The 22891-nt window shown below is 36.7% G+C and overlaps 3 protein-coding genes across 3 annotated transcripts in view; 1 reads left to right on the top strand and 2 right to left on the bottom strand.

The window, feature by feature from the left end:
- Positions 1-64: 64 nt before the first annotated feature.
- On the top strand, positions 65-7073 carry ccn6 (cellular communication network factor 6). Its single transcript, XM_066698849.1, has 5 exons — positions 65-365; positions 1572-1854; positions 3948-4187; positions 4961-5154; positions 6304-7073. The coding sequence occupies exons 1-5, from the start codon at positions 318-320 to the stop codon at positions 6583-6585; spliced, it is 1047 nt and encodes a 348-aa protein (XP_066554946.1). The 5' UTR covers positions 65-317; the 3' UTR covers positions 6586-7073.
- A 239-nt stretch (positions 7074-7312) lies between these two features.
- On the bottom strand, positions 7313-18883 carry tube1 (tubulin, epsilon 1). Its single transcript, XM_066698835.1, has 12 exons — positions 18638-18883; positions 18332-18405; positions 17436-17488; positions 17148-17208; positions 16205-16320; positions 15804-15925; positions 14824-15011; positions 13909-14081; positions 13471-13611; positions 11174-11314; positions 9320-9494; positions 7313-8029 (listed from the first exon to the last, which is right to left on the bottom strand). Exons 1-12 carry the CDS (start codon positions 18660-18662, stop codon positions 7871-7873), a joined length of 1428 nt encoding a protein of 475 aa, XP_066554932.1. The 5' UTR covers positions 18663-18883; the 3' UTR covers positions 7313-7870.
- Positions 18884-21537: 2654 nt separating this feature from the next.
- lama4 (laminin, alpha 4) overlaps positions 21538-22891 on the bottom strand; it is a 47738-nt gene continuing 46384 nt past the window's right edge. Inside the window, exon 40 of the mRNA XM_066698824.1 lies at positions 21538-22545. Coding sequence (XP_066554921.1) covers positions 22400-22545 — 146 coding nt within the window. The 3' untranslated portion in view covers positions 21538-22399. The remainder of the gene's footprint in view (positions 22546-22891) is intronic.

Raw genomic sequence — 22891 nt, 5'->3', positions numbered from 1 at the left:
AAAGATATACTATACTATGGATATACAAATTAGTTATATTTACTAATGTAAACATTTTGCAAATTAAAAATTAAATATGTTTAATAGGAAAACATCTATGGGAATTCCATGCACATGTGACCATTTATGAAGAGAAATATTTGAATTCTGAGGAAAGGTGTGCTTAGAGAGGAGACAGAGGAGAGCTTTGTGCACTTTTCATACATATCAGCTCTCTCTCTCTTTCTCTAGACACCAACTCAGCCTCTCTCCCTCCCTCCTTCTCCTCCTCTCACTCCCTCAGCCCTCAGACGTCTCTCATAGCTGGGAAAAATAAGATGCTGGGGCTCTTTTGCAATATCCTTCTATTAATTTTCGCACAACAGGTAAGGGCCACTTAGAAATTCTGAAAATAATTGACCTACTTTTCCTTACTAAACATATATGCAATAGTTTTCTTGAACAGGTTTAATTTGTTTAAGGATGTTATTGTAAATTATTTTGTTGAGGCAGATTTCTGTGAAAGACAATGGCTTATCCACGGAGTTTAATGTGAGTCTCTTTACTAAATTGGTTGCAAATAAACATCTCAAATAAATAAATAAAGAGGAAGAAGATGGCTTGTAATTTATTGCTTAGTTTTAATACACTGGGAACAGACAATTTGCTGAAATATTGTATAGTACAGCTGTGCATTATGGTTCTTTAATGCTAATAAGGAAAACTACATAGCTGAAATATAGTGAGCTACAGCAAGGTATTTTTTTCTTGAAACAGTTTCAAGAATAGCAAATTATATGAAGAAGAAATATACTAAAGCATGTTGACCATTTTACATCTACGGTACCTCTTCCAACAGGCCCACAGAAAGGAAAAAATCACCTCAGTCTGTTAACTTAACAGAGAGGCTTAAGATTTTTTGTCCAACCTAGAGACCTTTGGCAGTTTGGAGATGTCATTCAGTGTTAGTGCAGGAGACACAAGTCACAAGTGTCTTTGTATTTCCACTCTGAAACCCCTCAACCTCACAACTGGGTGCTAAACACAACCTGAGGTTCCTATCTAAGTAAACTTGAATATACTTGAATATATATTTTTTGGACTGTGAACTGTTTTAGTGCTTTTTCTGTGAATTGTCAATATCAATAACTATGGACTATATGATTTTCAGCATTTTAACTTATTTTGTATTACTGCTTTCAGTAGAGGACATTCAGTAGGTTTGTAGAGCAAAGGATATGTCATGGAGTTTGAAGTATTTTTCTGAAATGTATTGCAGAGTTGTGTACTTCAAAATATAATAACACCAGATTACCATAATACATTATTTGTATGAAGATCTGTTTTTATGTATTAATACATTAATTATATAGAATATACACTGTATATTAATATATTTTATATTGATTGTGAATATCATTAAATTACAATTTCCTTCAGATGCCATATTGAAACTTCATATATGCAATATATGATTTAAATACAATATGTAATAATTGACAAATGTCACATAGTTGTCTGAGTTACATATATCTACAGGAATACATGGAGAATAGGATACTCCTGTTCTCAGTTTAATATTATACCTCAAGGTTTTCTGCAGGGCACCGAGCAATGGCCAGCTGGCAGGGCCCAGAACTGGCACAGGAAGTGCCGAGCGCAGACAGGTCTGTCACTGGCCGTGCAGTTGTCGTGTCAAGCCCCCCCTGTGTGCACCAGGTGTCAGTCTAGTAAAGGATGGCTGTGACTGCTGCAAGATCTGTGCCAAACAGGTTGGAGAGGCCTGCAACGAAGCGGATGTGTGTGACCCCCACAAAGGGATGTACTGTGACTATTCTTCTGACAAGCCGCGGTTTGAGGTTGGAGTCTGTGCTTGTAAGTGACCATGTGATGGGTTCACACATACTGAAAATACCAACCTACAACACTACCACAGTTTAGGACTGAATTTACCAGACCATCATACATTTGACCACAGCCAGAGGTGATTCTAGGGTATGTGGGGGCCCCAGGCAAAATAATTCCTGACGGTGATGCCGCAGGGGAGGGGATGGGGGGTTGGCGGACCGAGGGTGGGGGGTTGCCCATTTGGGGGCCCCCCCTCAGCCCGGGGCCCCAGGCAATTGCCTAGGATGCCTACCCCCTTGCGACACCCCTGACCACAGCAGTAAGGAAGTGTAGTTGTAACCAGTCAATGATTTTCTATGAATTAGACCAGTGGTTTTCAAACCGGTCCTGACATACCCCCTGCCCTGCTGGCTTTTATTAATTGCTTAATTGAATCCTTAATTGCCCTAACAAAGCAATATACCATTCAATTAAGTAATTAAGACCTAGGTTGGAACAAAAACCAGCAGGGCAGGGGGTACTCCAGGATCAGTTTGAAAACCTGTGAATTAGACAATCATCTTGATTTTGCTAACTGATGCTTCAAAGCAATTATTAAATTCAAGTTAATTTTTGTTTGCTTTATACAAGGGTTTTCAACATGTCATTGTGAAATGAAATCAGAATGGATTTAATCAGGGGTTTTTGTCACTGACCAACACAGAAACTGTCCATAATGTCAAAGTGACAATTATAATCTGCAAATTGTTCTAAATTAATTTCAAATACAACACAGAAAATAATTGAATGCATAAGTAATCACCCCCTGCAGTCAATATTTGGTAGAGGCACCTTTGGATACGGATAAGTCTCTACAAGCTTTGCACATCTGGACACAGCAATTTATGCCAATTCTTCTTTGCAAAATTGCTCAAGCTCCATCAACTTGGATGGGGACCTTTGGTGAACAGCAATTTTCAACTCTTTGACTTGTCCACTCCAGGACATTGACCTTTTTGTTTTTTAGCCATTCCAGTGTGGCTTTGGCTGTATGTTTGGGGTCATTGTCCTGCTGGAAGATTAAACTTCTCCCAAGTCCCAGGTCTCTTGCAGACATCAGCAAGTTTTCTTCCAGGATTTCTTTGTACTTTGCTGCATCCCTCTATCTTTACAAGGTTTCCAGGCCCTGATGCAGAGAAGCATCCCGTAGTATGATGCTGCCACCACCATGCTTCATGGTAGGGTTGGTGTTCTCAGGATGATGTGCAGTGTTAGGTTTGCTCCAAAAAGCTCTATTCTGGTCTCATCAGAAAAACTCTAGCTAAGATTTGATGCGAGTTTTTTTCTTTACCATAAAGGCCACTTTTGTGAAGCACTCCGGCTATTGTTACAGTATGTACAGTGTCTCCCAGCTCAGCTGTGGAAGACTGTAACTCCTTTAGAGTGGCCATAGGCCTCTTGGTGGCCTCCCTGACTAGTGCCCATTTCGTCTGAATACTCAATTTTTGAGGACAGCCTGATGTAGGCAGATTCACAGTGCCATATTCTCTCCATTTCTTAATAATAGACTTTACCGTGCTCCGGGATATTCAATGCCTTGGAAATGTTCTTATATCCTACCCCTGATTGGTGCTTTTGAAGAACCTTATTCTGGATTTGCATTGAATGTTCCTTCATCTTCATGATGTTGTTCGTGTTAGGAATTGTACTAACCAACTGTGGACCCTGCCAGAGACAGGTGTATTTAACCTGAAATCATGTGACACACATTGCACAGAGTTGGACTCCATTCAACATTACATGACTTCTAAACACACTATCGCCACAGCATAGCAAAAGGGGTGATTACTTATGCATTTAATTATTTTCTGTTTTGTATTTGTAATTAACTTAGAACAATTTGCAGATTATATTTTTCACTTTGACATTATGGACATTTTCTGTGTTGATCAGGTGTGAAAACTCCTGATTAAATCCATTCTGATTTCATTTTGTAACACAATACAATGTGGAAAAGTCCAAAGGGGGTGAATATGTTTGAGAGCCACTGTATATTAAATGTGTTACTATTGAGTATTATTCCTCTGAACATGCCATCAATTTGATCCACATTGATACAAGTCTCCTCTCACTGTCCACAGATCTGACGGCGGTGGGATGCGAGCTCAACGGTGTTTTCTATGACAACGGCCAGGCGTTTCAGCCAAATCCCTTCTACAAATGCATTTGTGTTGCGGGGGCATTTGGCTGCACGCCAGCCTTCACTCAGAAACCAGCTGCCCTACAGGGAACGGCTGCCAATGGTGGAAGGCCAAGCCAGTTAAGGGGTGCCAAGGAGTCGAGGAAGCATCAACAGGATACAACATACAGAGCAATGCCAGGTGTGTAGTCTTTCGAAGAATACCAGGAAAAATGACCGATGTAAATCTAAACCCAATTTTAAGAATTAACAGAAATTAAAACATGGAGACAGGTATTCAATTATCCTTACAATGCAAAATGTATTAAGTATAACACAGAAAAGCAAATCTTGTTTTACCTAAACACAATCTTAAATATACTAGCAAACTGGGATATTATTTTCAAAGATGCTTTCTTGACTTGAAGAATGAAGGCTTCAAGGGCAGTGGTTGCCCAGTCTGTTCTTGGAGAGCCATAATACCTGAATACCTTGAACACATGGTATTTTGGCTAATTTAGCCCAATAATTGAGTTTAAATAAAACAAACCCCCCAAACATCATGGCTCTCCGGGACCAGGGCTGGCCAGCTCTGCTTTAAGGCATGCAATTCAAGTAAGATGCAGTCTTTAAATAGTACTATAGCAGGGATCACACACTCATTTCCTGAAGCCTTTTGGGTTTTTTCCAACCCAGCTCCATTTACATAACTAGTTTATTAACTTGATGAACCGAATGCATTTAATATTCCTCTACAGGCTTCAAATGATTGTATAGTTAGGACAAAGTCATTAAAATATTTTAAGCCATCAGCTGTAACAGACCTTGTCTGTTTGGCCTGGATGCTCTCCCTCAGTGTAACTAGTGAGGTTTATTATTATTTCATTTTACACTTGTTTGGAGCAAAACCATACAAACACAATAAGTGAATCATAACGAATGGTTGTGCAGTGTTTTTAACTGTAATACTGACAGCTTACAGGGATCACCCTTTAGCAATGAAGAAGAGCTGCCTGTTCCAGACAACACCATGGAGCCCATGCTCTAGGACCTGTGGGATGGGCATCTCAGTCAGAGTGACCAACAACAACAGCAAATGTGAACTGAGGAAAGATCGCCGACTCTGCATCCTGAGGCCTTGTGATACAACTATACTCAGAAATGTTAAGGTAATTGTTACTGCCCTGTATATGAAAACATACAATATGTTTAAAGTCATTTACTTTCATAGTTTACAAGAACCAAAACGTGTAACTTTTTTCAATTGTATTATTAAAGTGAACACCAGCTATATATGTACATTAGTGGTGAGCAATTAACTGGACTTTCTGTTATATTTTGATTGTGTAACATTTTTTTTTTAACTGCATTATCAAAATGCATTTTGACCAGATTCATTCAGTCAACAAGAAAGGAAGTTGCAGCCAGATAGACAGTTGAGTAATGACATGTAGCAAGCAAATTTTTTGAGTCTGAAAAAAACATCCCTTAATAAAATGTAAAATGTTTACATTATACATTTTCTAGAAGGTAGCTGCCAGCTACCTTCTTTTACTTTTAATGATGTAGCTAGCTGAGTAGAAGACAGGAGCAGCAAGCATCTAGTGAGACTGCTGTTGGGAAAGCTGCTTTTCAAATAGCTTCAAGAGTAATATTATTATTCAAGCTTGCCAAAGGAATTCACTGAGCTGGTGAAGGGAACTCGACAGAAGATTTCCAATCCTGGCAAAAGAGGTACAGGCATTGTGTGTTCCAGCAACTGCAGACCCAAGCGGAAATGTCTGCTCCTCAGGGTGAAACACTGTCACAACCAGACCCTTCACCATGTGGGCCAGACATTCTTGCTTGGGTCTGCAGTTGCTGGAGCACACAATAACCTTTCACCCAAAAAGGATTGAAAGTTGTTTTCCCTCCATGATAACCTGCTCATAACTCACTAGATTCAAGTAAAAAAGTCTAGCTCACCTCATCTCATTTTAAAATCTTATTTGCACTATAATTTACATAGAGCCAGGTCCCTGCTTGCTTCATTGAGGGAAAAATGTTCCAGGGAACAGTTTGAATCTTTCTGTTTTTGTTAAAAACCTGTGAATCTTATGCTGCTTGGAACACTATTTTAGTTTATCTTGGTATTTAAAATTGAATTATTTCCTAAAATCAGATAAACATGTAATTGATTATAAAAAATAACTGCTCAGCACAGCTGTAAATGTAAGTCAAACAAAAAACAAATCAAATGCTGGATATATTACACATTACATTACATTGCATAATTGTTACTTTCATTTCAAAATAATGTAAATTAATTTTATTTGTAGATTGCGAAAGGAAAGACGTGTCAACCAAAGTTCCAGTCAAAGAAATCGGAGAAGCTGGTTCTATCTGGTTGCCAAAGCACTCAGAGCTACAAACCAACATACTGTGGAGTCTGCAGTGACAGGCGCTGCTGCATCCCCAATAAATCCACGATGATCACAGTCCAGTTTCACTGCGGGGACGGGGGAGACCCAGCATGGAAGATGTTATGGATCACCTCCTGTGTGTGCCAGAAGAACTGCCATGATCCCGGGGACATTTTCTCTGAACTAGGGTTTTTCTAGTCTCCTCAGCACTATTACCTCAGAGTTAGATAATGAAAAACATATCAATGTTAAGAAAGACAGTGTTTCTAAGCAACCAGTGAAAGAACCTGTAGAGCATGTTGACTGCACCAGTCAGGTAGCTATTGTGACATTTGACAGTGCTCTCAAGTTTAGAATAGGATAAAAACAGGTAATATGACAGATTTCACATGTCTGGGAAAGCACTGATTTTTCTACCTAATCATGGAGCTTATTTGTGACTAGAACCCCAGCTTCAGGGAAACTGGATGAATTGTGTTCATGAACATCCCAAACACAAGAGAGATCTACTTCCTGGCTGCTTTCCTTGGATGATGTACTAAATACTTCAGAACAAATTTTCACAAGGACATTATTTGGAAGAGACATAACTTATAATGAATATTTTCAACAGCAAATGGAGAGAGGGATAATAAAACACAATTAAATATCAAATACTTCATTAAAAGTTTTGAATAATTATCCAACCATTGGAAGTAGTATCATTGTTCAGTATGACCTGTATGAATTCCTGTATAATTCCATATGTTGCATACATTTATACTTAAAAAAAAATAATAATAATAATAATAATATATATATATATATATATATATATATATATATATATATATATATATATATATTCATGAGATGTAATAGAAAATTAAACATCATTGCACTAAATCTAGAACTGTAAAACAATGTATACATATCTAGTAAAATATTAAATTATACAATTAATATTTTTATTCTTTATGTTCATTCTAGTAAACGCCAAACAATGACTTCCTGTTCAAAACCTAGATCTTCATGTTACCGGTACCATATGCATTTTTAATTATAAATGAATATATAAACTCTATGTCTTAACAATTTACAAAACATTCTATACAGAAAAAGTATAAAAATACAACATACCATCAATAATTTATATTTTGGGAGAAAAAGACTATATGCAATCATTTTCTTAATTTCTTTGTACTTTCGGAGTCTTCTGGGTAGTAAACGTTGTCACTTATACTTATGGCAAATGTATTACTTTTTGTTTTTATTTTATTCAACAGAATGTCAGAACATTTTTCTGGACCTTTTTAAAGTTTAAAGTTTCATTACTTAAAAATAAAGTTAATATAAATAAATTAGTCTGGGATTATACATACATTAATATTAATAATTATAAAGTATAATATATGTATTTATTTTTCCTGTCGTTAAGTTCATGCTCAAAATTGCCATAAGAGAACTCTGACTACGATGAAGATTAAGTCAATTAAAAAGTCCTTTATGTGGCTATGTTAAGCCTTGGTGCATCTGGCACTAATAAACCCCTTGTAGCATCCAGCTGACTGTATTCATCCATTAGTGATGACAACGACGAGATTGCTTCTGTAAAACAAGTCTGTTCCATCCCATCGACTTGCAAATAATGGTGAAGGTGAGCCTGGAAGTACAATATATAAATTACTGTACTGTTATTTCAGGTATAACTGGAGTAGAAAATGATCTATCACACAGTGCTATGATATAATTCTTGTTTACACTGAGATCTTGAAAGATATGTATACACTTGGCAACATTATAGAACACAAGCAGCACCTGGCTGGCTAAAAACCCTTTACTTTTTGCACTATAAACAGAAGAAGGTATAACATACATAATTGTTCTTTTTCCTTTTAAAATGACTTCCATTTAAGTTTTCAAAACATAGGACTAGATCAAATCAAAACCCTTGTCGCTCCCAAGAAAGTGAAAAGCAGAGAATATAATCGCAGGTTTGCAACTACCAATTCACGCTGCCAAAACAAAGCCTCTCTGTCCTGCAAAAAGGATGGAGAAGCAAATCACTAAAATAGGCAGGAAAATGAGAAGGTAAAATAGACCACTCAAGGATCAATCCACAGCTGGTATTATGGACCTTTTAAATGGGGCACAAAACAGAGAAAAAGAAATACAAAATAGTTTGCATTCAGCATTTCACCTTTACTTATTTTTTACTCTGTGCCACTACTAGTAATAAGAATGAATACTCCTGAAACATGCAATACAATAACTAGTAAAAATAAATAAATAATAAAAGTAAAGAAGGGGAGGCAAATAAGTATGCATTCAAAATGTTAGAACAATGTCTGTAATTGTGAATATGCAAATGTAGCTTATAAATATTAGGAAAACAAATTGTGATGGTTGTCTTTCCAGCATGAGGCATTGTAGTTACAGCGCACTGTGCATTTGTTCTAAATTTGTTTGAGGCAGAAGGAAACTGAAGATATGCACTTCAATCATTACAACAAGATTATCAGATGGTACAGTAAATCATTAAAATACTGGAAACCTAATACCGGTAGCATATAAAATGCAAATCGAAGACATTCACCACCACATGGCCAGGAACAACACAATGCAGTGTAATACTATGAACATACAGTTATATAATAATTCATAATTAATTAATATCATGCTTTAGTACATTAATAATTCAGCATGATATGAATTAATTATGAATTATTATATAACTGTATAATGATGTTTCTGGCTATAATAATGCCAGTGTTATTAGATTTATCTCAACCCGCCGGAAGCTTGAAAACAAGTTGTCAGTTTTCAAAGTGAATCTTGATATTGGGATATTTCACAGATATGTTTTTGGTTTGCTTTGGTACAGGACAAACATTTGCAACCTTTGCAGAGCAATCAGATTGATTTGGTCATCTAAAGATGTCCATCAACTTACCTTTTTCTTATAGAGCTTGACAAATCTGTCTCTGAGGTCAACAAATGTTGACTTGATGCAGGTGTTGTTTGCCAGGGCGAGTAAGGAACATGAATGTCCAACTGGAGGTACAGAACACAGGCCAGTCTTCCAGCCTTCCTGGTTCCAGGACACAAACTGAAGAGAAGGTTTCAGCCTACAGATTGGGAAATAAACAGAATTTGCTATGTGCATTACTTATCAGAGTTTCCAAATGACTGGTTCACATGTCCAAATTTTTCAGTAAGGGATATATCAGTAAAGTATCTGTGATTTTTGTATTAAATTATATCAAATTATATTTTAACACTTAACCCTTTTTTTCGCAGTGACAAAGTACAGGTACATTCACTATTCTGTAATCCCCTGGGAGTAACAACATAATGGTACATCCTGCACCTTAATGTCATGATTACAGAGCAATTAAAATTCAGGGTAAGGTCATTTCGTAAGCATAGGTGAATATAATCCCTTTTTATTGCTTTCAGACGATTCCAGAAAATCATCTCAGTCTGTTCTTAGTGCCAAAAATAGGCCTGTATTTGAAAAAAACTGTCAGTTCAATGTACACCAATCAGCATTAACATTATGACCACCTGCCTAATATTGTGTAGGTCCCCCTTTTGCCGCCAAAACAGCCCTGACCCGTCGAGGCATGGACTCCACTAGACCTCTGAAGGTGTGCTGTGGTATCTGGCACCAAGACGTTAGCAGCAGATCCTTTAAGTCCTGTAAGTTGTGGGGTGGAGCCTCCATGGATCGGACTTGTTTGTCCAGCACATCCCACAGATGCTCGATTGGAAGTCAACACCTTGAACTCGTGATTCATCAGACCAGGCCACCTTCTTACATTGCTCCGTGGTCCAGTTCTGATGCTCACGTGCCCATTGTAGGTGCTTTCGGCAGTGGACAGGGGTCAGCATGGGCACCCTGACTGGTCTGCGGCTACGCAGCCCCATACGCAACAAACTGCGATGCACTGTGTGTTCTGACACCTTTCTATCAGAACCAGCATTCACTTTTTCAGCAATTTGAGCTACAGTAGCTCGTCTGTTGGATCGGACCACACAGGCCAGCCTTCACTCCCCACGTGCATCAATGAGCCTTGGCCACCCATGACCCTGTCGCCGGTTCACCGCTTTTCCTTCCTTGGACCACTTTTTATAGGTACTGACCACTGCAGACTGGGAACACCCCACAAGAGCTGCAGTTTTGGAGATGCTCTGACCCAGTCGTCTAACCATCACAATTTGGCCCTTGTCAAAGTCGCTCAGATCTTTACGCTGCCCATTTTTCCTGCTTCTAACACATCAACTTTGAGGACAAAATGTTCACTTGCTGCCTAATATATCACACCCACTGACAGGTGCCATGATAACGAGATTATCAGTGTTATTCACTGTAAATAAACAGTTTAAAAACAGTTACGTTTAAGTTTTGAATCTATTTCTCCTCCAGACTTTTGTGTTTTTTAGGAGATAATCTTTGAAAAACAAACCAAGCTATAAAATCTACAGATTATCTTCTTATGCACTCACTCTGCTTTCCTTGATGTTTACGAGGTTATAGGGCTACCGCAACATGGCTAGACTCAGTAAATCACTCAAAGGTATTTCCCCAAATCAGTCACACTGATTCAACAATTACATTTCTGTGAAGTGCACCGGAAACATTTTCCCTTCCATTTGTATAGGCTACTACTAACAATGGGTGAACCCAGTACCTTTTGCCTGCAAATTGGGAGGAGCTGGAAGGGTAAGCTTTCAGTACATCTTTCAGATCTCACATAATTTAGAAACACATTCTGTCTGTGTATAATTTAGGCTTGCCTCTTACCTTTCAATGTTCCTTCTGAGATCGGAGATCTGAACATTGCCACGCACCATGAGGGCACACGCAAGATACAAATTATGCTTTGGGTCAGCATGGATCAATTGATGATCTGTACTGAAAGCATCGGTAAACATCTGATCCAACCTGATTAACAAAGCAAGATTAAAAACACAATTAATAAAACAATTGTGCACAATTTCAAGTAATAAAGAAAAACAAATCCAGGGTCAGTAAGGCAGCATTCTTGGCATTCTTGACAGAATCAGTCTCTTTATCTAATAAGTTGATTTGCAATGTATTTTACTAAGTGGCATGTGTTTCAAGACAGCACATTACTTCCTCTAGATGGCAAGACTCTTGTTTACTTTATAATATTACAGAGCATTTCTATCTTTATGTACTCTCCATAAATCTTTACTGTAGCTCTTTGGTTGAAAACATACAATCTGTTATACCTGTAATACCATGTAACACAAAATCACCAGTTACAGTAGTGTTAACTCAGGACAAGACTATTTTCTTTGCATGTCTCAAGACATGATATTAGGGAAGCTCTAATACCAAATAGAGTGACTTAGAAATGTATGTTGTTAATAAAATACTATTCTAGATATTTACTTCTAACTAAACTTTAAACATTGTTTTAACCTGTTGTGAAGGTCAGCTCTGTCAGAGCTCAGTTGCTGTGGCTATGGGATTGATTTCTGTTAGCGCTGGCAGCTGCGAACTGTACCTGTCTTTCACACTATTTGAGTGTCTGCTGCATGCGGCACTGTGCCAGCTTGGAACCAACACCCTCCCCACAGCGTGCCTCATCTTATTTAAACCTCTTTCCGTTTCAAAACCGGACACACTGCACCTGCAATCTCCCAGCATTACCTTGGAGAGTCTGACTGCTGAGCCTTAATGTTTCGTTTGTTTCGCCTATTTTTTAAGCTCTTTATTTTAGTTTATTATGTTCACACTCTCAAGACTCCTATTTGAGTAAAAGTTGTAAAGTAAAATAAATACACCTGTTGACCAAGCAACAGCTAATATTTTAAATATTTGAAAGAGGGCAGAAACCAGAAGAGTAGAGATATCACATAAAACATTATTTTCACATAAAACATTATTTTCATTAATTTCCATTGTTGTTTTGGTTCAGATTGACCAAACAGGGCCTATATTTTGGAATAAGTCTCACGACAGAGACACCTTTGCAAGAGCTACAGGCTTTTATGGCCAAGACTGGTCAAAGTGTGCATGTGACAACAAAATCTCATGCACTCCATAAATCTGGCCTGTATGGTAGGGTGGTAAGAAGGAAGCCATTATTCAAGAAAGCTCACCTTGGACCCTGTTTGAAGAATGCAATAAATAAATAAATTAAAACCTCAGGATATTCTTTAGCCATGTAACAGAAAGTTCCTTGGTTTGACAAAACTAAAATTTAACCCCTTGGTCTAAATGTTTATGTTATGTTTGGCACAAACCCAACATCAGCCGAAGAACACCATCTCTACTGTGAAGCATGGTGGTAGCAGCGTAATGTTATGGAGATGATTCTCATTGGCAGGGACTGGGGCACTGTATATGAATGAAGCAAAGTATAGAAAAGTCCTTGAGAAAAACCTGCTGACTTTTCAAGAAAGCTGAAACTGGGACGGAAGTTCACCTTTCAGCATGACAGTGACCCGAAGCACACAGCCAGAACTACAGTGAAGTGGCTAAGGAACAAAAAGGTCAATGTTCTTCAAGTCAGAGCTAAATCTGACCTAAATCCAATCACATGACTTGAAGATTGCTGTCCATCATCCCTCCCCAAGAAACTTGACAGAGCTTAAACAGTTTTGTAAAGAAAAATGAATTATTGTAATTCAGTGCTTTGTTGTGATAAATATTATATATAAATATTATATATATATATATATATATATATATATATTATGGCTTTCGTTTGAGTACACTCAATATATTAAAAACATTATTGTCATGCATTTTTCAGTTGAAAATAACTATTATAAAATACTTAAATGTGTGCCCTGTGACTGGTGTGTAAGTAGGCATAGGGATAGTTGGAATGTATTTCCATTGGAACTGAGAGAGTAGAAAAATGTAGTTAGTGTTGTTTTAAGCATCAGTGGAATTTAATACAGATGAATTGAAGGTGAATGTTTTGCTAAAAAGGTCTTATTCATAGTATCTGAAAGAGCTCTTTATGAGCACCCATGGACCTCCATACTCAAAGTCAATATCCTGAGCTCCTGGAAGTACAAACAAACAGCTGAGGCATTAAAAAGCTCTGAAGTGCACTGTACCTCCTTGAAGGAAAATTAACATCCGCCAGAGTGTACAGAGGAGTTAAACTGGAGACCAGGTAGTGCAGTCTTGGAAATGGAACGAGATTCATAGTAATCTCATTGAGGTCCATGTTGAGGGAGCCCTCAAAGCGAGCAGAACTAAAATAAAAACAAACAAAAAGTGATTGCTATGCAGTTCAAAAGGCTGTTAGAATGTCTCAGTACACTTTTATGACATGCTTCTTTTTCTGTACGGTGTTATTTTCACGGTTGATATTTTGGTAGTAAATGTTAAAAGCATAACTCATACAAATAGATTAATCAGGTGCCCCGTTTTAAACTGCACTGGAACAAAATCAAATGACTTTTATGGTAAGAAATACCAGTTGTGATTATACTTAAATTAGTTTTTTCATAAAACATTTTAGAGTACAGGACAAAAATGCCACACCATACCTGGTTAAGTTTAGTAGCAAGTTAGCTACAATATTGTTCATGGCATCAAAGGGCTTCTCCGTCCTATTCACTGGTCCCTGTCCAGATATGATGGTGCTGTTCTGTTTAATTACAGCCCCCGACTTTCCAGAATATGCCATTTGATTAATTTTGTTAACAATGTTAACTAAAGACTGCAAAAATAAATAAATGAAGACATACTTAGAAAAACAAGACAAATGTGCATATCAATAATATAGCACTCATTTGAAAACATGTACTGACAAGTAACTCCTGATACAGAACTTTTATTAAGCCAAAACAAGTTTGATATGCATCTTTACAAAGGGGATTACTGGAAAACCAAAATATTCTGAAGATCTATTTTCTAAACAACGCAGTTAAACCAAATATTATATAGGATAAAGATCACCACCTATGTGACCAGATTTGGCAATAAACAAGGCTTTGGAGGTCAAATAAATATTTGGAATGTAAGTTAGTCCATGATTCTTGTAATTTTGTAGAGTAATAGTAGATTTAAATGCTAACAAATTAAAACGGTTTTAATTCTAAAGATCTGGCTGTGGTATGTGCATATTAATGTGCACAAGCTGCATGCAGTAGTTATATTTTTATATTCAAGATTGTGTCATTACAATTGCTATTCTATTATCCAAACAGGTCCACTAAGGGAAGACCACCTGGTCCCAATTAGAAGTTTCTGTACTTTTAAGCATGCCATAGAAAAACACTGTCACTAAAAAAAGGACAAATTAATACTCAAACAGAAAATGAGGATGAATGCTAACAGGGACTTAAAAGATAATTTAACTTTAAAATGTATTTATCAAATTAATCACCTATATAATGGACTAGCAACTTGTGGCCATATTTGTCAATAATAACTAAAAACTAACTAATAACTGCACTCACTTGGTTTTCTATTGGGAGAACACAATCTGCATGGTCAGTCAGCTCTCGCATGGCGAGCACACTGTTGTAGGGGGAGGTGATGACATCGTCTTCTGCAGAAGGGTACACTGAAGTGACAAACCTATAAACCTCAGGGAATTCATCTTCAAGAAGTTTAAGAACAAAGGTTCCCAGACCAGATCCAGTCCCTAAAACGCATAAATAAAATATTACTTCAGCAGTCACAGTTTGAATAATAAAACAAAACCCTGTAAGACTTAATTAAAAATGCTTCTTTAATATTTCATGAACTAGTACATCAGTGAGGACTAATAATAATTTCCTTTGACCCAAGCTACAGATTTTTCCTTTTGTATATAGAGAACTCTGTAGATTGCTAAACTATAATAAAGATATAATATAAGAAAAAAAAAAAATAATGTCATCTTTACTGTTTTTCCCATAGCTGTGGATACAGGAATACTTAATATTGTCTATGCAAATTATAATTACCGTCAAGGAGGAAGACCATGAAATGCTAAGATTCGGTGGATTTGATAAGATTGACACAACACTTATGACACAACACATCCGAACGAATTGAGAGCATACGTGCATGAAATTTGACTCCTGCCATTATTTGGTAAGTTTTACATTTTTAAAAGTTGCTTATATGATTATGTGACTGAGTGGTACATATCTTACTGATACACTATAACAACACCTAAAATCGCATAGAACAGTTATTTTAAGAATTGCGCTAATTTTGTTTTAATGCCATAAATGCCATTCTGTTATTCAACATGCTCATGCATCTACTTTTCTAGTAACAGAATGACTAAATGAGATGATTAACGAAGGCTATGGAATGATTGATAATGGTAGTTAATGAGGTGGCTTCATGAGGAGGCTATTATGTTTAATAGAAAACATACTAGAAGTGATTACACCAGAACTTGCATCTCTCCAGTTTAATTGAACTGTGAAAAGCAATGACTCACCTCCTCCCATCGAGTGAATGACAAAGAAGCATTGCAGGCAGTCACAGTGCTCTGCAGCTTTCCTGAGACTCTCCACGATCTGCTCCTGGTAAGCAGAGCCATACACCTTATGCCCCACTGCCCTGCAGGAGAAAAAACACACAGACCATCCTTTCTTCGTTTACCGTTCTTAAGCAAATGACGATTTCATTCATAAGAATCAAATGGCTCCTGTAAATGATGGGGACCTTGCCACCCACTGGATTATCACTGTTAGCTTCCAGTGATCGGAAATATAACAATGTGAAGCTTTTCATTTTTATCAAATTACTTCACTATATAAATTATTTCCCATGGATTGGTACACTGTAAGAGAAGGATACATTTATTAATTGGCATGAAATGATGTGTTCAACCCTCACCAGTTGTTGCCTGAGCCTGAAACATCTGTAATGAGCTGCTTTGTGTCAAAAACTTCCCTCAGTGGTCCTTGTAGTATTTCACTGACAACACTTTCCTCCATGTCAATGAGAACAGCCTGTAGAAAAGGCAAGCACTGAATCAACACAGGTAAGTATGCCATTCAATTAAACTGGCCATTCAAATGTACACATGAAGAAATTAAGGATGGAAGTTGACACTCATCTCAATTTGAGAACAAAAAGATGCATTTATTTTCAGCTCATTAATAACAAATCAATTATTTCATTGTATCTGTAATTAAGCATATGTTAATTTAGATACTGTAGATAAAGCTGTATTCCTGAATGAAAGATGTACCAATACCTTGTTTGACTATACCAGGGGTTTTCAAACCGGTCCTGGAGTACCCACTGCCCTGCTGCTTTTTTGTTCCAATCTAGGTCTTAATTATTTAATTGAATGGTTCAATTAAGCAATTAAGACCACAGTTGGAACAAAATCCAGCAGGGCTGGGGGTACTCCAGGAAAACCACTGGACTATACGAATACTAATTCTTGAGTTCTTCAGGACTAAATACGTTTAACAGTGCGCACCATGTTGCTAATGAGGTTTCATGTAAAATAAATAAATATAAAACAAATTCAGAATGTTTTGGTTTTAACAAAAGTGTTTTGAAACTACAGTAACTGTATAGTATCGTCTGTTGCTTTAATATTCAATTACAATTAAGGTTGGAAAGAATTCAATGACTGAGAATTTTTCAAAGTACAAGTGATTACAATGAATGTAGGCTACAACTTAATTTGAGAAATATACATTATAATACAATTAAAACATAAATTGCTAAACATATAATATTGCTACACAAATAAGATTTTCAGTTGCAAAAAACAATGAAAAAGAGAAACATTATAAGCATTCCTGAAAAGTGCTCCATTTACCCTAGCTTTAAGGGATCTAATTTTTCCTCCACAAAGTTCATTAGCTTCCCCTTCGCTTCTCCTAGAAACAAACAAATCAAACAATGTTTTGTTATTTATGATGTAACATACAGCATCGCATAAGAAGCAGGCAGTTCGAGATTTTAAGATGGACAGATTTTAAATTCAGGTGTGAAATTAAAATGACACTAAAGTGAAAGTAGGAAATGTAAAATAGAGAATTAAAAAGCATGAGTTAAGCTGTGTGAAGAGGAGAAAGTGTTTTAATATGAAATGCATAATCTTTACCTGGGATCCACATTCCTAAAGAAACTACTTAAAGCTTCATCATAAACTCCTTTCTAGAAAATACAAAGCAAAAAAGAAAGGAAATACTCTGAAAACCAGTCATGATGCATCTATACACACTTACTTAATTTACAATAGCTCAATAAAACAAATTAGCTAGATTGCAGTAGGTTGTGTAGATGGAAAGTATTTTTATCATTACAGAATTATGTCTTTAAAAATTAAAAGCTTATGTTCCACCTTGTTCACCTATTTTAAAGCAATGTCTCCCAACCTTTAGAAGCTCCCACCCTCCCCATTAAGCTAGTCTTTAATGTAATAAATGGGAATAATATTATATTTGAATGTCTGTATTAATTTTTTTCTCATGCATGACTCCTGCAAAAATCCCATGGCACACCCGTTCATGCCTGAAAACACAGCAATGTGTCCCAGCACATTGAATCACTGGTCTACAGCATGGATCACAATATGACACATTACCATCCCGCACTGCACGTACTTACAGGCACAAAACAGTGTCAAGATTCAACTACAAACTTTGTATTCTTCAAAACAAACTATAGTACTAATTTGCACCCAAAACTAACAATGTAATTCAGTTCTCTGCTGCTCTTTAGGTGTCTGTATGTACAAGCAATAAACAAAGAAACACTGCTGGTCTAAACGTATCACATCTAAATGAAAAGTGTGCTTTATGACACTATAACAAATCCTCAAAGGTATCACTTCATCAAAGGTGCAACACTGAAGTTAATAACATAGTGCTTAATCCGGACAGTTGTGAAAAGATAATGGTAGACTATCCTTATGTACCATTTCAATCATGCAGACATTAGAACTGGCAGCCTGTTTTGAAACATAGTATAATCAAATACTATTGAACAAATACCTACTTTGTTTATATGCGCATGTTCTCGTAAAGCTAGGTCCCAGAACTGGCAGCCAACCTGGTTGCCACACTGTCCAACTGGAGGGGAAGCAGTGCATTGTGGAAAATCAGCTCAATTCTGCATGGATTTTAAATGTTCACTTCAAACATTCAACAATATAGCCTATTCGTTGTAATCAATTATTAATGCAAATACAAATATGCATACATTTCTGCCAAACAAAATACTGGCAAAATATAAAATATGAAATATAAATATTTCAAGTATTGCTTTCTATTCGAAATAATAAAGCAAATAACAGCGACTCACCCTGTACTACTACGGACTGTGTCATTATAGTTACAGTTTACTTTAGTAGCTTCAACGACTTTACCATTTATAATAATATCGATAATAATAATAATAACAATACTAGTTATAATAACAGCTTTAACAGAAATGTAACGATTTTACAGATCTCTTGCATTTACACATACAGAAATCTATAAGAAAGTACAAGAGAACACTTGACGCATTCAGTTAAATGCGGCGCCTCTCTACCGACACAGTTCAATGGTCGCGGACTGATGACGTGCATAGAAACCGGAGCCGCGGCGTGTTGTTTCGCCCGGTTGTGAGCGGGCGGCGGCTGCGTGTTCGCCGGGCGTGCTGTCGCAGTGTCTCGCTTAAATGTGAGCTCACATTACTTTTCCAACCTGGCAATGTGACGATTGAATAGTCTGGACGTGTGTACGTACTAGGAAGGCAAAACGGACAGCGTATTATTTTACTGTGTGTCTTATTCCGCCAGCACATTGTCATTGTCCATGTTGTCCCTCTCAGAAATTCGACCATGGATTAACTGCTGGATTTGCATTTAGATTTATTATTATTATTATTATTATTAACCTATAGAGACTTTTGTCTAATTTCAGAATAAGGGCTTGCTCGGTATATTAGCATATTCAAAATAAAGCTCAGTAGACACATCTCTTAAATCGATCACTTTTTTGATACATAAAAGCTTGATTATAAACATAGACACAGCTCGTATATGATATCCATAGCCTTTCTCCTAGTCTTGGAATTAATATGACTACTGTTGTATCCATGCATATATATACATGACCGTTCAAAAGTTTGGGGTCACTTAGAAATTTCCTTGTATTCGAAAGAAAAGCATTTTTTTTGTCCATTAAAATAACATTAAATTGATCAGAAATACAGTGCAGACATTGTTAATGTTGTAAATGACTATTGTAGCTGAAATGGCTGATTTGTAATGGAATACCTACATAGGCGCACAGAGGCCCATTATCAGCCACCATCAATCCTGTGCTCCAGTGGCACGTTGTGTTTGCTAATCCAAGTTTATCATTTTAAAAGGCTAATTGATCATTAGAAAACCCTTTTACAATTCACTATGATGATTGATGGATGAACAATTGATTTTTACATGTGTGTTACCTAATTTATATACACCAGTGAAACAGGAAGCCATGGAAGGCCACAATACAGTTCCTTAAGACTAAGGTGTACTTAAAAAAAGTACAATGTTAATGTAGATCTAATATTGTTTGATTTTATTTATAAGAATCTTTAGGGGAGCCAATGATTTTAACACCTATCTTTTTGAGAAAATTACATATTACATATTACATTTTATCTTAGCAATTGTATTAGTATAACATAATATAGTTTCCCCATATTTATTAGCATTAAATATAGCCCATTATTTATTATTTTTATAATTATTTATTGCACAGCAATGGACCAGTGTCCCATCCTGGGTGTATTCCTGCTTTGTGCCCTATTCCTGCCGGGATCGGCTCTGGCTTCCCCACAACCCTCACCAGGATAAGAGGTTTCGAAGATGGATGGATGGATGGATTATTATGTATTGCAGTGGTTTTCAAACTTGTCCTGGAGTACCCCCTGCCCTGCTGGTTTTTGTTCCAACCTAGGTCTTAATTACTTAATTGAATTGTATAGTGCTTTGTTTGATCAATTAAGGATTCAATTAAACAATTAAGACCTTGGTTGGAACAAAAAACAGCAGGGCAGGGGGCACTCCAGGACCGGTTTGAAAATCATTGATTTATTGTATACAGACTTTTTTGGTGCCAATTATTTAGGAGGTGACTAATTTTAATTTTCAAAATCAAAACATAGCAGTAACAGGAAGAACACATTTCATTTTCATCTTACAACAGGGAAATATTTGTGGTTCTTTTTATTTTTACGTATTTCTAATTTTACATGTTAAGTGAAGAATGTTTTGTAATCACTGGGCCTGTTTTTTGCAGGTAATATATATTATTACACTGTGCGGGTCATGGGCATGTGTGTCCAGGTATCAGGGTTGAAAACTGCTGAAAAACATTTTGGTAGACTGATTGGGCATTTTACCCATGTCCCTGAGTACGCTCTGGCCACCAATCGGTTTCCAGAAGAAAACAGAATGCAAACATTCCATTTTGTCTCTTCGTGATCCGTGGGTCAAAATACGTAATCGTTGTTGGTATCCATTCCAGGTCGTTTTCATATTTGGATTGTCAGAATGAAGTGGGGTCAATATCCAAAATGTGATATTTTGTTTCTTACAGAGTTGGGGTTAAAGTGCCTATCTTTATTTCTTTCATTCCCTCTCTACAAACAAATAACATACAAAGCCAAATGGTTTTCTTTTAATCTAATCATGGGATCCGTGTAGGTTAGGTGCTTCCATAATATGAATCAGTCTTACATGGCTTCTGGGAGATGTAGTGTCAGCCTGTTGACCATTGTGTACCCTTCCTAGCACCAACCACTATTTTCAAAGTAGTCCAATTTGGCTAAATGAACAGTGGACCTCAGCCAGTCTTCAGTCTTCTTGTACGCTCCTCACCTAAATAGCAGACATCTCCTCCTGGCTGTCTTGCTAATGTGTTATTAACACTGTTAAATGTTCCAGTCTGACAAGATATTCACTTGGATAGCAAGTTCTTCAGGCATGTTTAATGTTTTAACAATTAAAGGTGCTGTACTGTCTCAAACTTCAAGGTTGAAGTTCTAAACATGTTGACATTCCACAGATTCCTAATCCTTGGCTGTGACTTTATCTTAAAAAAAAAAAACAAGGTGGATGTGATCTTCCTCAAAACCCCAGCTAACTTTTTCTGCAGCATCTCTCCCATGGGAAATATTTATACAATATTTATTATTCTAATATCAATCATTGACACATAACAGGTAATTAAATGCTCTTCATTTTATTGTGCAGCACATGAGACTGGTTTAACACAACTATAAAGCAAAATGTATATTTCAGAAACAGCAGAAAAAGTTGATAATCTGTCCAAAAAATACAGTAGTAAGTAGTAAAACATTAAAAACATAAAAGCATTGTTAACTGTGTCCTTGTTTCCAATCAAAAGAACCATAGCATGCTTGCTTATAGTTCCCAGTAAAGGAAAGACATTCATATTTAAATCAGGAATTACCCTTGTTAATCTGAATACTGTTTCCATACAAATAATGAATGAAGACTGATATCACATTGTTGTCATTAATAATATATTAAATTAATATTGATTAAATTGATGAAATATACTTTTCATAATGCACAGATGCACGGACATGTCAGACTGGTAGTGTGGGATTATAAAGATCGTTTGGGTCATTCTGTTATTATACAATGAATACATACAATTAGAGCAGCAAGGGAATTTTGGTGAGGTGATTTTGTTTTGAGTGTTCATTATCTCTTTACAATAATGTAATAAACTATAGAACAGTTTGTAGCCGTGTTTAGGAACACCAATGATATCTGTGAAGTAGAGATCCCATTAAGAAACTAATCTTTGCTGTTCATAACTATGTGTATGCTCTTTAAACTGTAGTACTCTAGCCTAATGTCTAATGTCCAATTACGAGTAGGAATAGGGAAATACTATATATTAAAAACAAATGTTCTTACAGTACAGTGACAATGCAATTTTATGTTTTAGTTCAGTGGGAGAGCAGATACAGAGTAGTATGATATAGCTCATGTTGTGTCTTGTCATAGTGCTGCGGTGTGAAGGCAGGAGGTGGGCAGATACAGGCCTCGTATTATGCTTCTGGACAAGAACCCACACTGACAGCACCGCTAACTATAGCAGCTTTACTGAAGCTGACTGGTATCTCATTCACTGCCACGTTCCTCATACAGCCAGTGTATGGTCGATGGGTTGCCAGACTTTGGGGAAGTAGAGATGCTGGAATATAAGAGTACAAAATAACAGAGCTTTAATATATATTGTATTCTTGGACTGTTTTGAACTCCAATTTTCATGGAATCTCAATAGTCCTAGATGTTTTCATTATTATAAGAACATAAGAACGTTTACAAACGAGAGGAGGCCATTCGCCCCATCCTGCTCGTTTGGTGTCCATAAATAATTAAGTGATACAAGGATCCTATCCAGTCTATTTTTAAATGTTCCCAAATTTTCAGCTTCAACCACATCATTGGGGAGTTTGTTCTAGATTGTGATGCCTCTCTATGTGAAGAAGTGTCTCCTGTTTTCCGTCTTAAATGCCTTGAAGCCCAATTACCATTAT

The sequence above is a fragment of the Amia ocellicauda genome, chromosome 1, assembly GCF_036373705.1.
Source record: "Amia ocellicauda isolate fAmiCal2 chromosome 1, fAmiCal2.hap1, whole genome shotgun sequence".
Lineage (NCBI taxonomy): Eukaryota > Metazoa > Chordata > Actinopteri > Amiiformes > Amiidae > Amia > Amia ocellicauda.
Note: the sequence above shows the minus strand (reverse complement) of the source record. Positions and strands in the feature narration are given on the sequence as shown.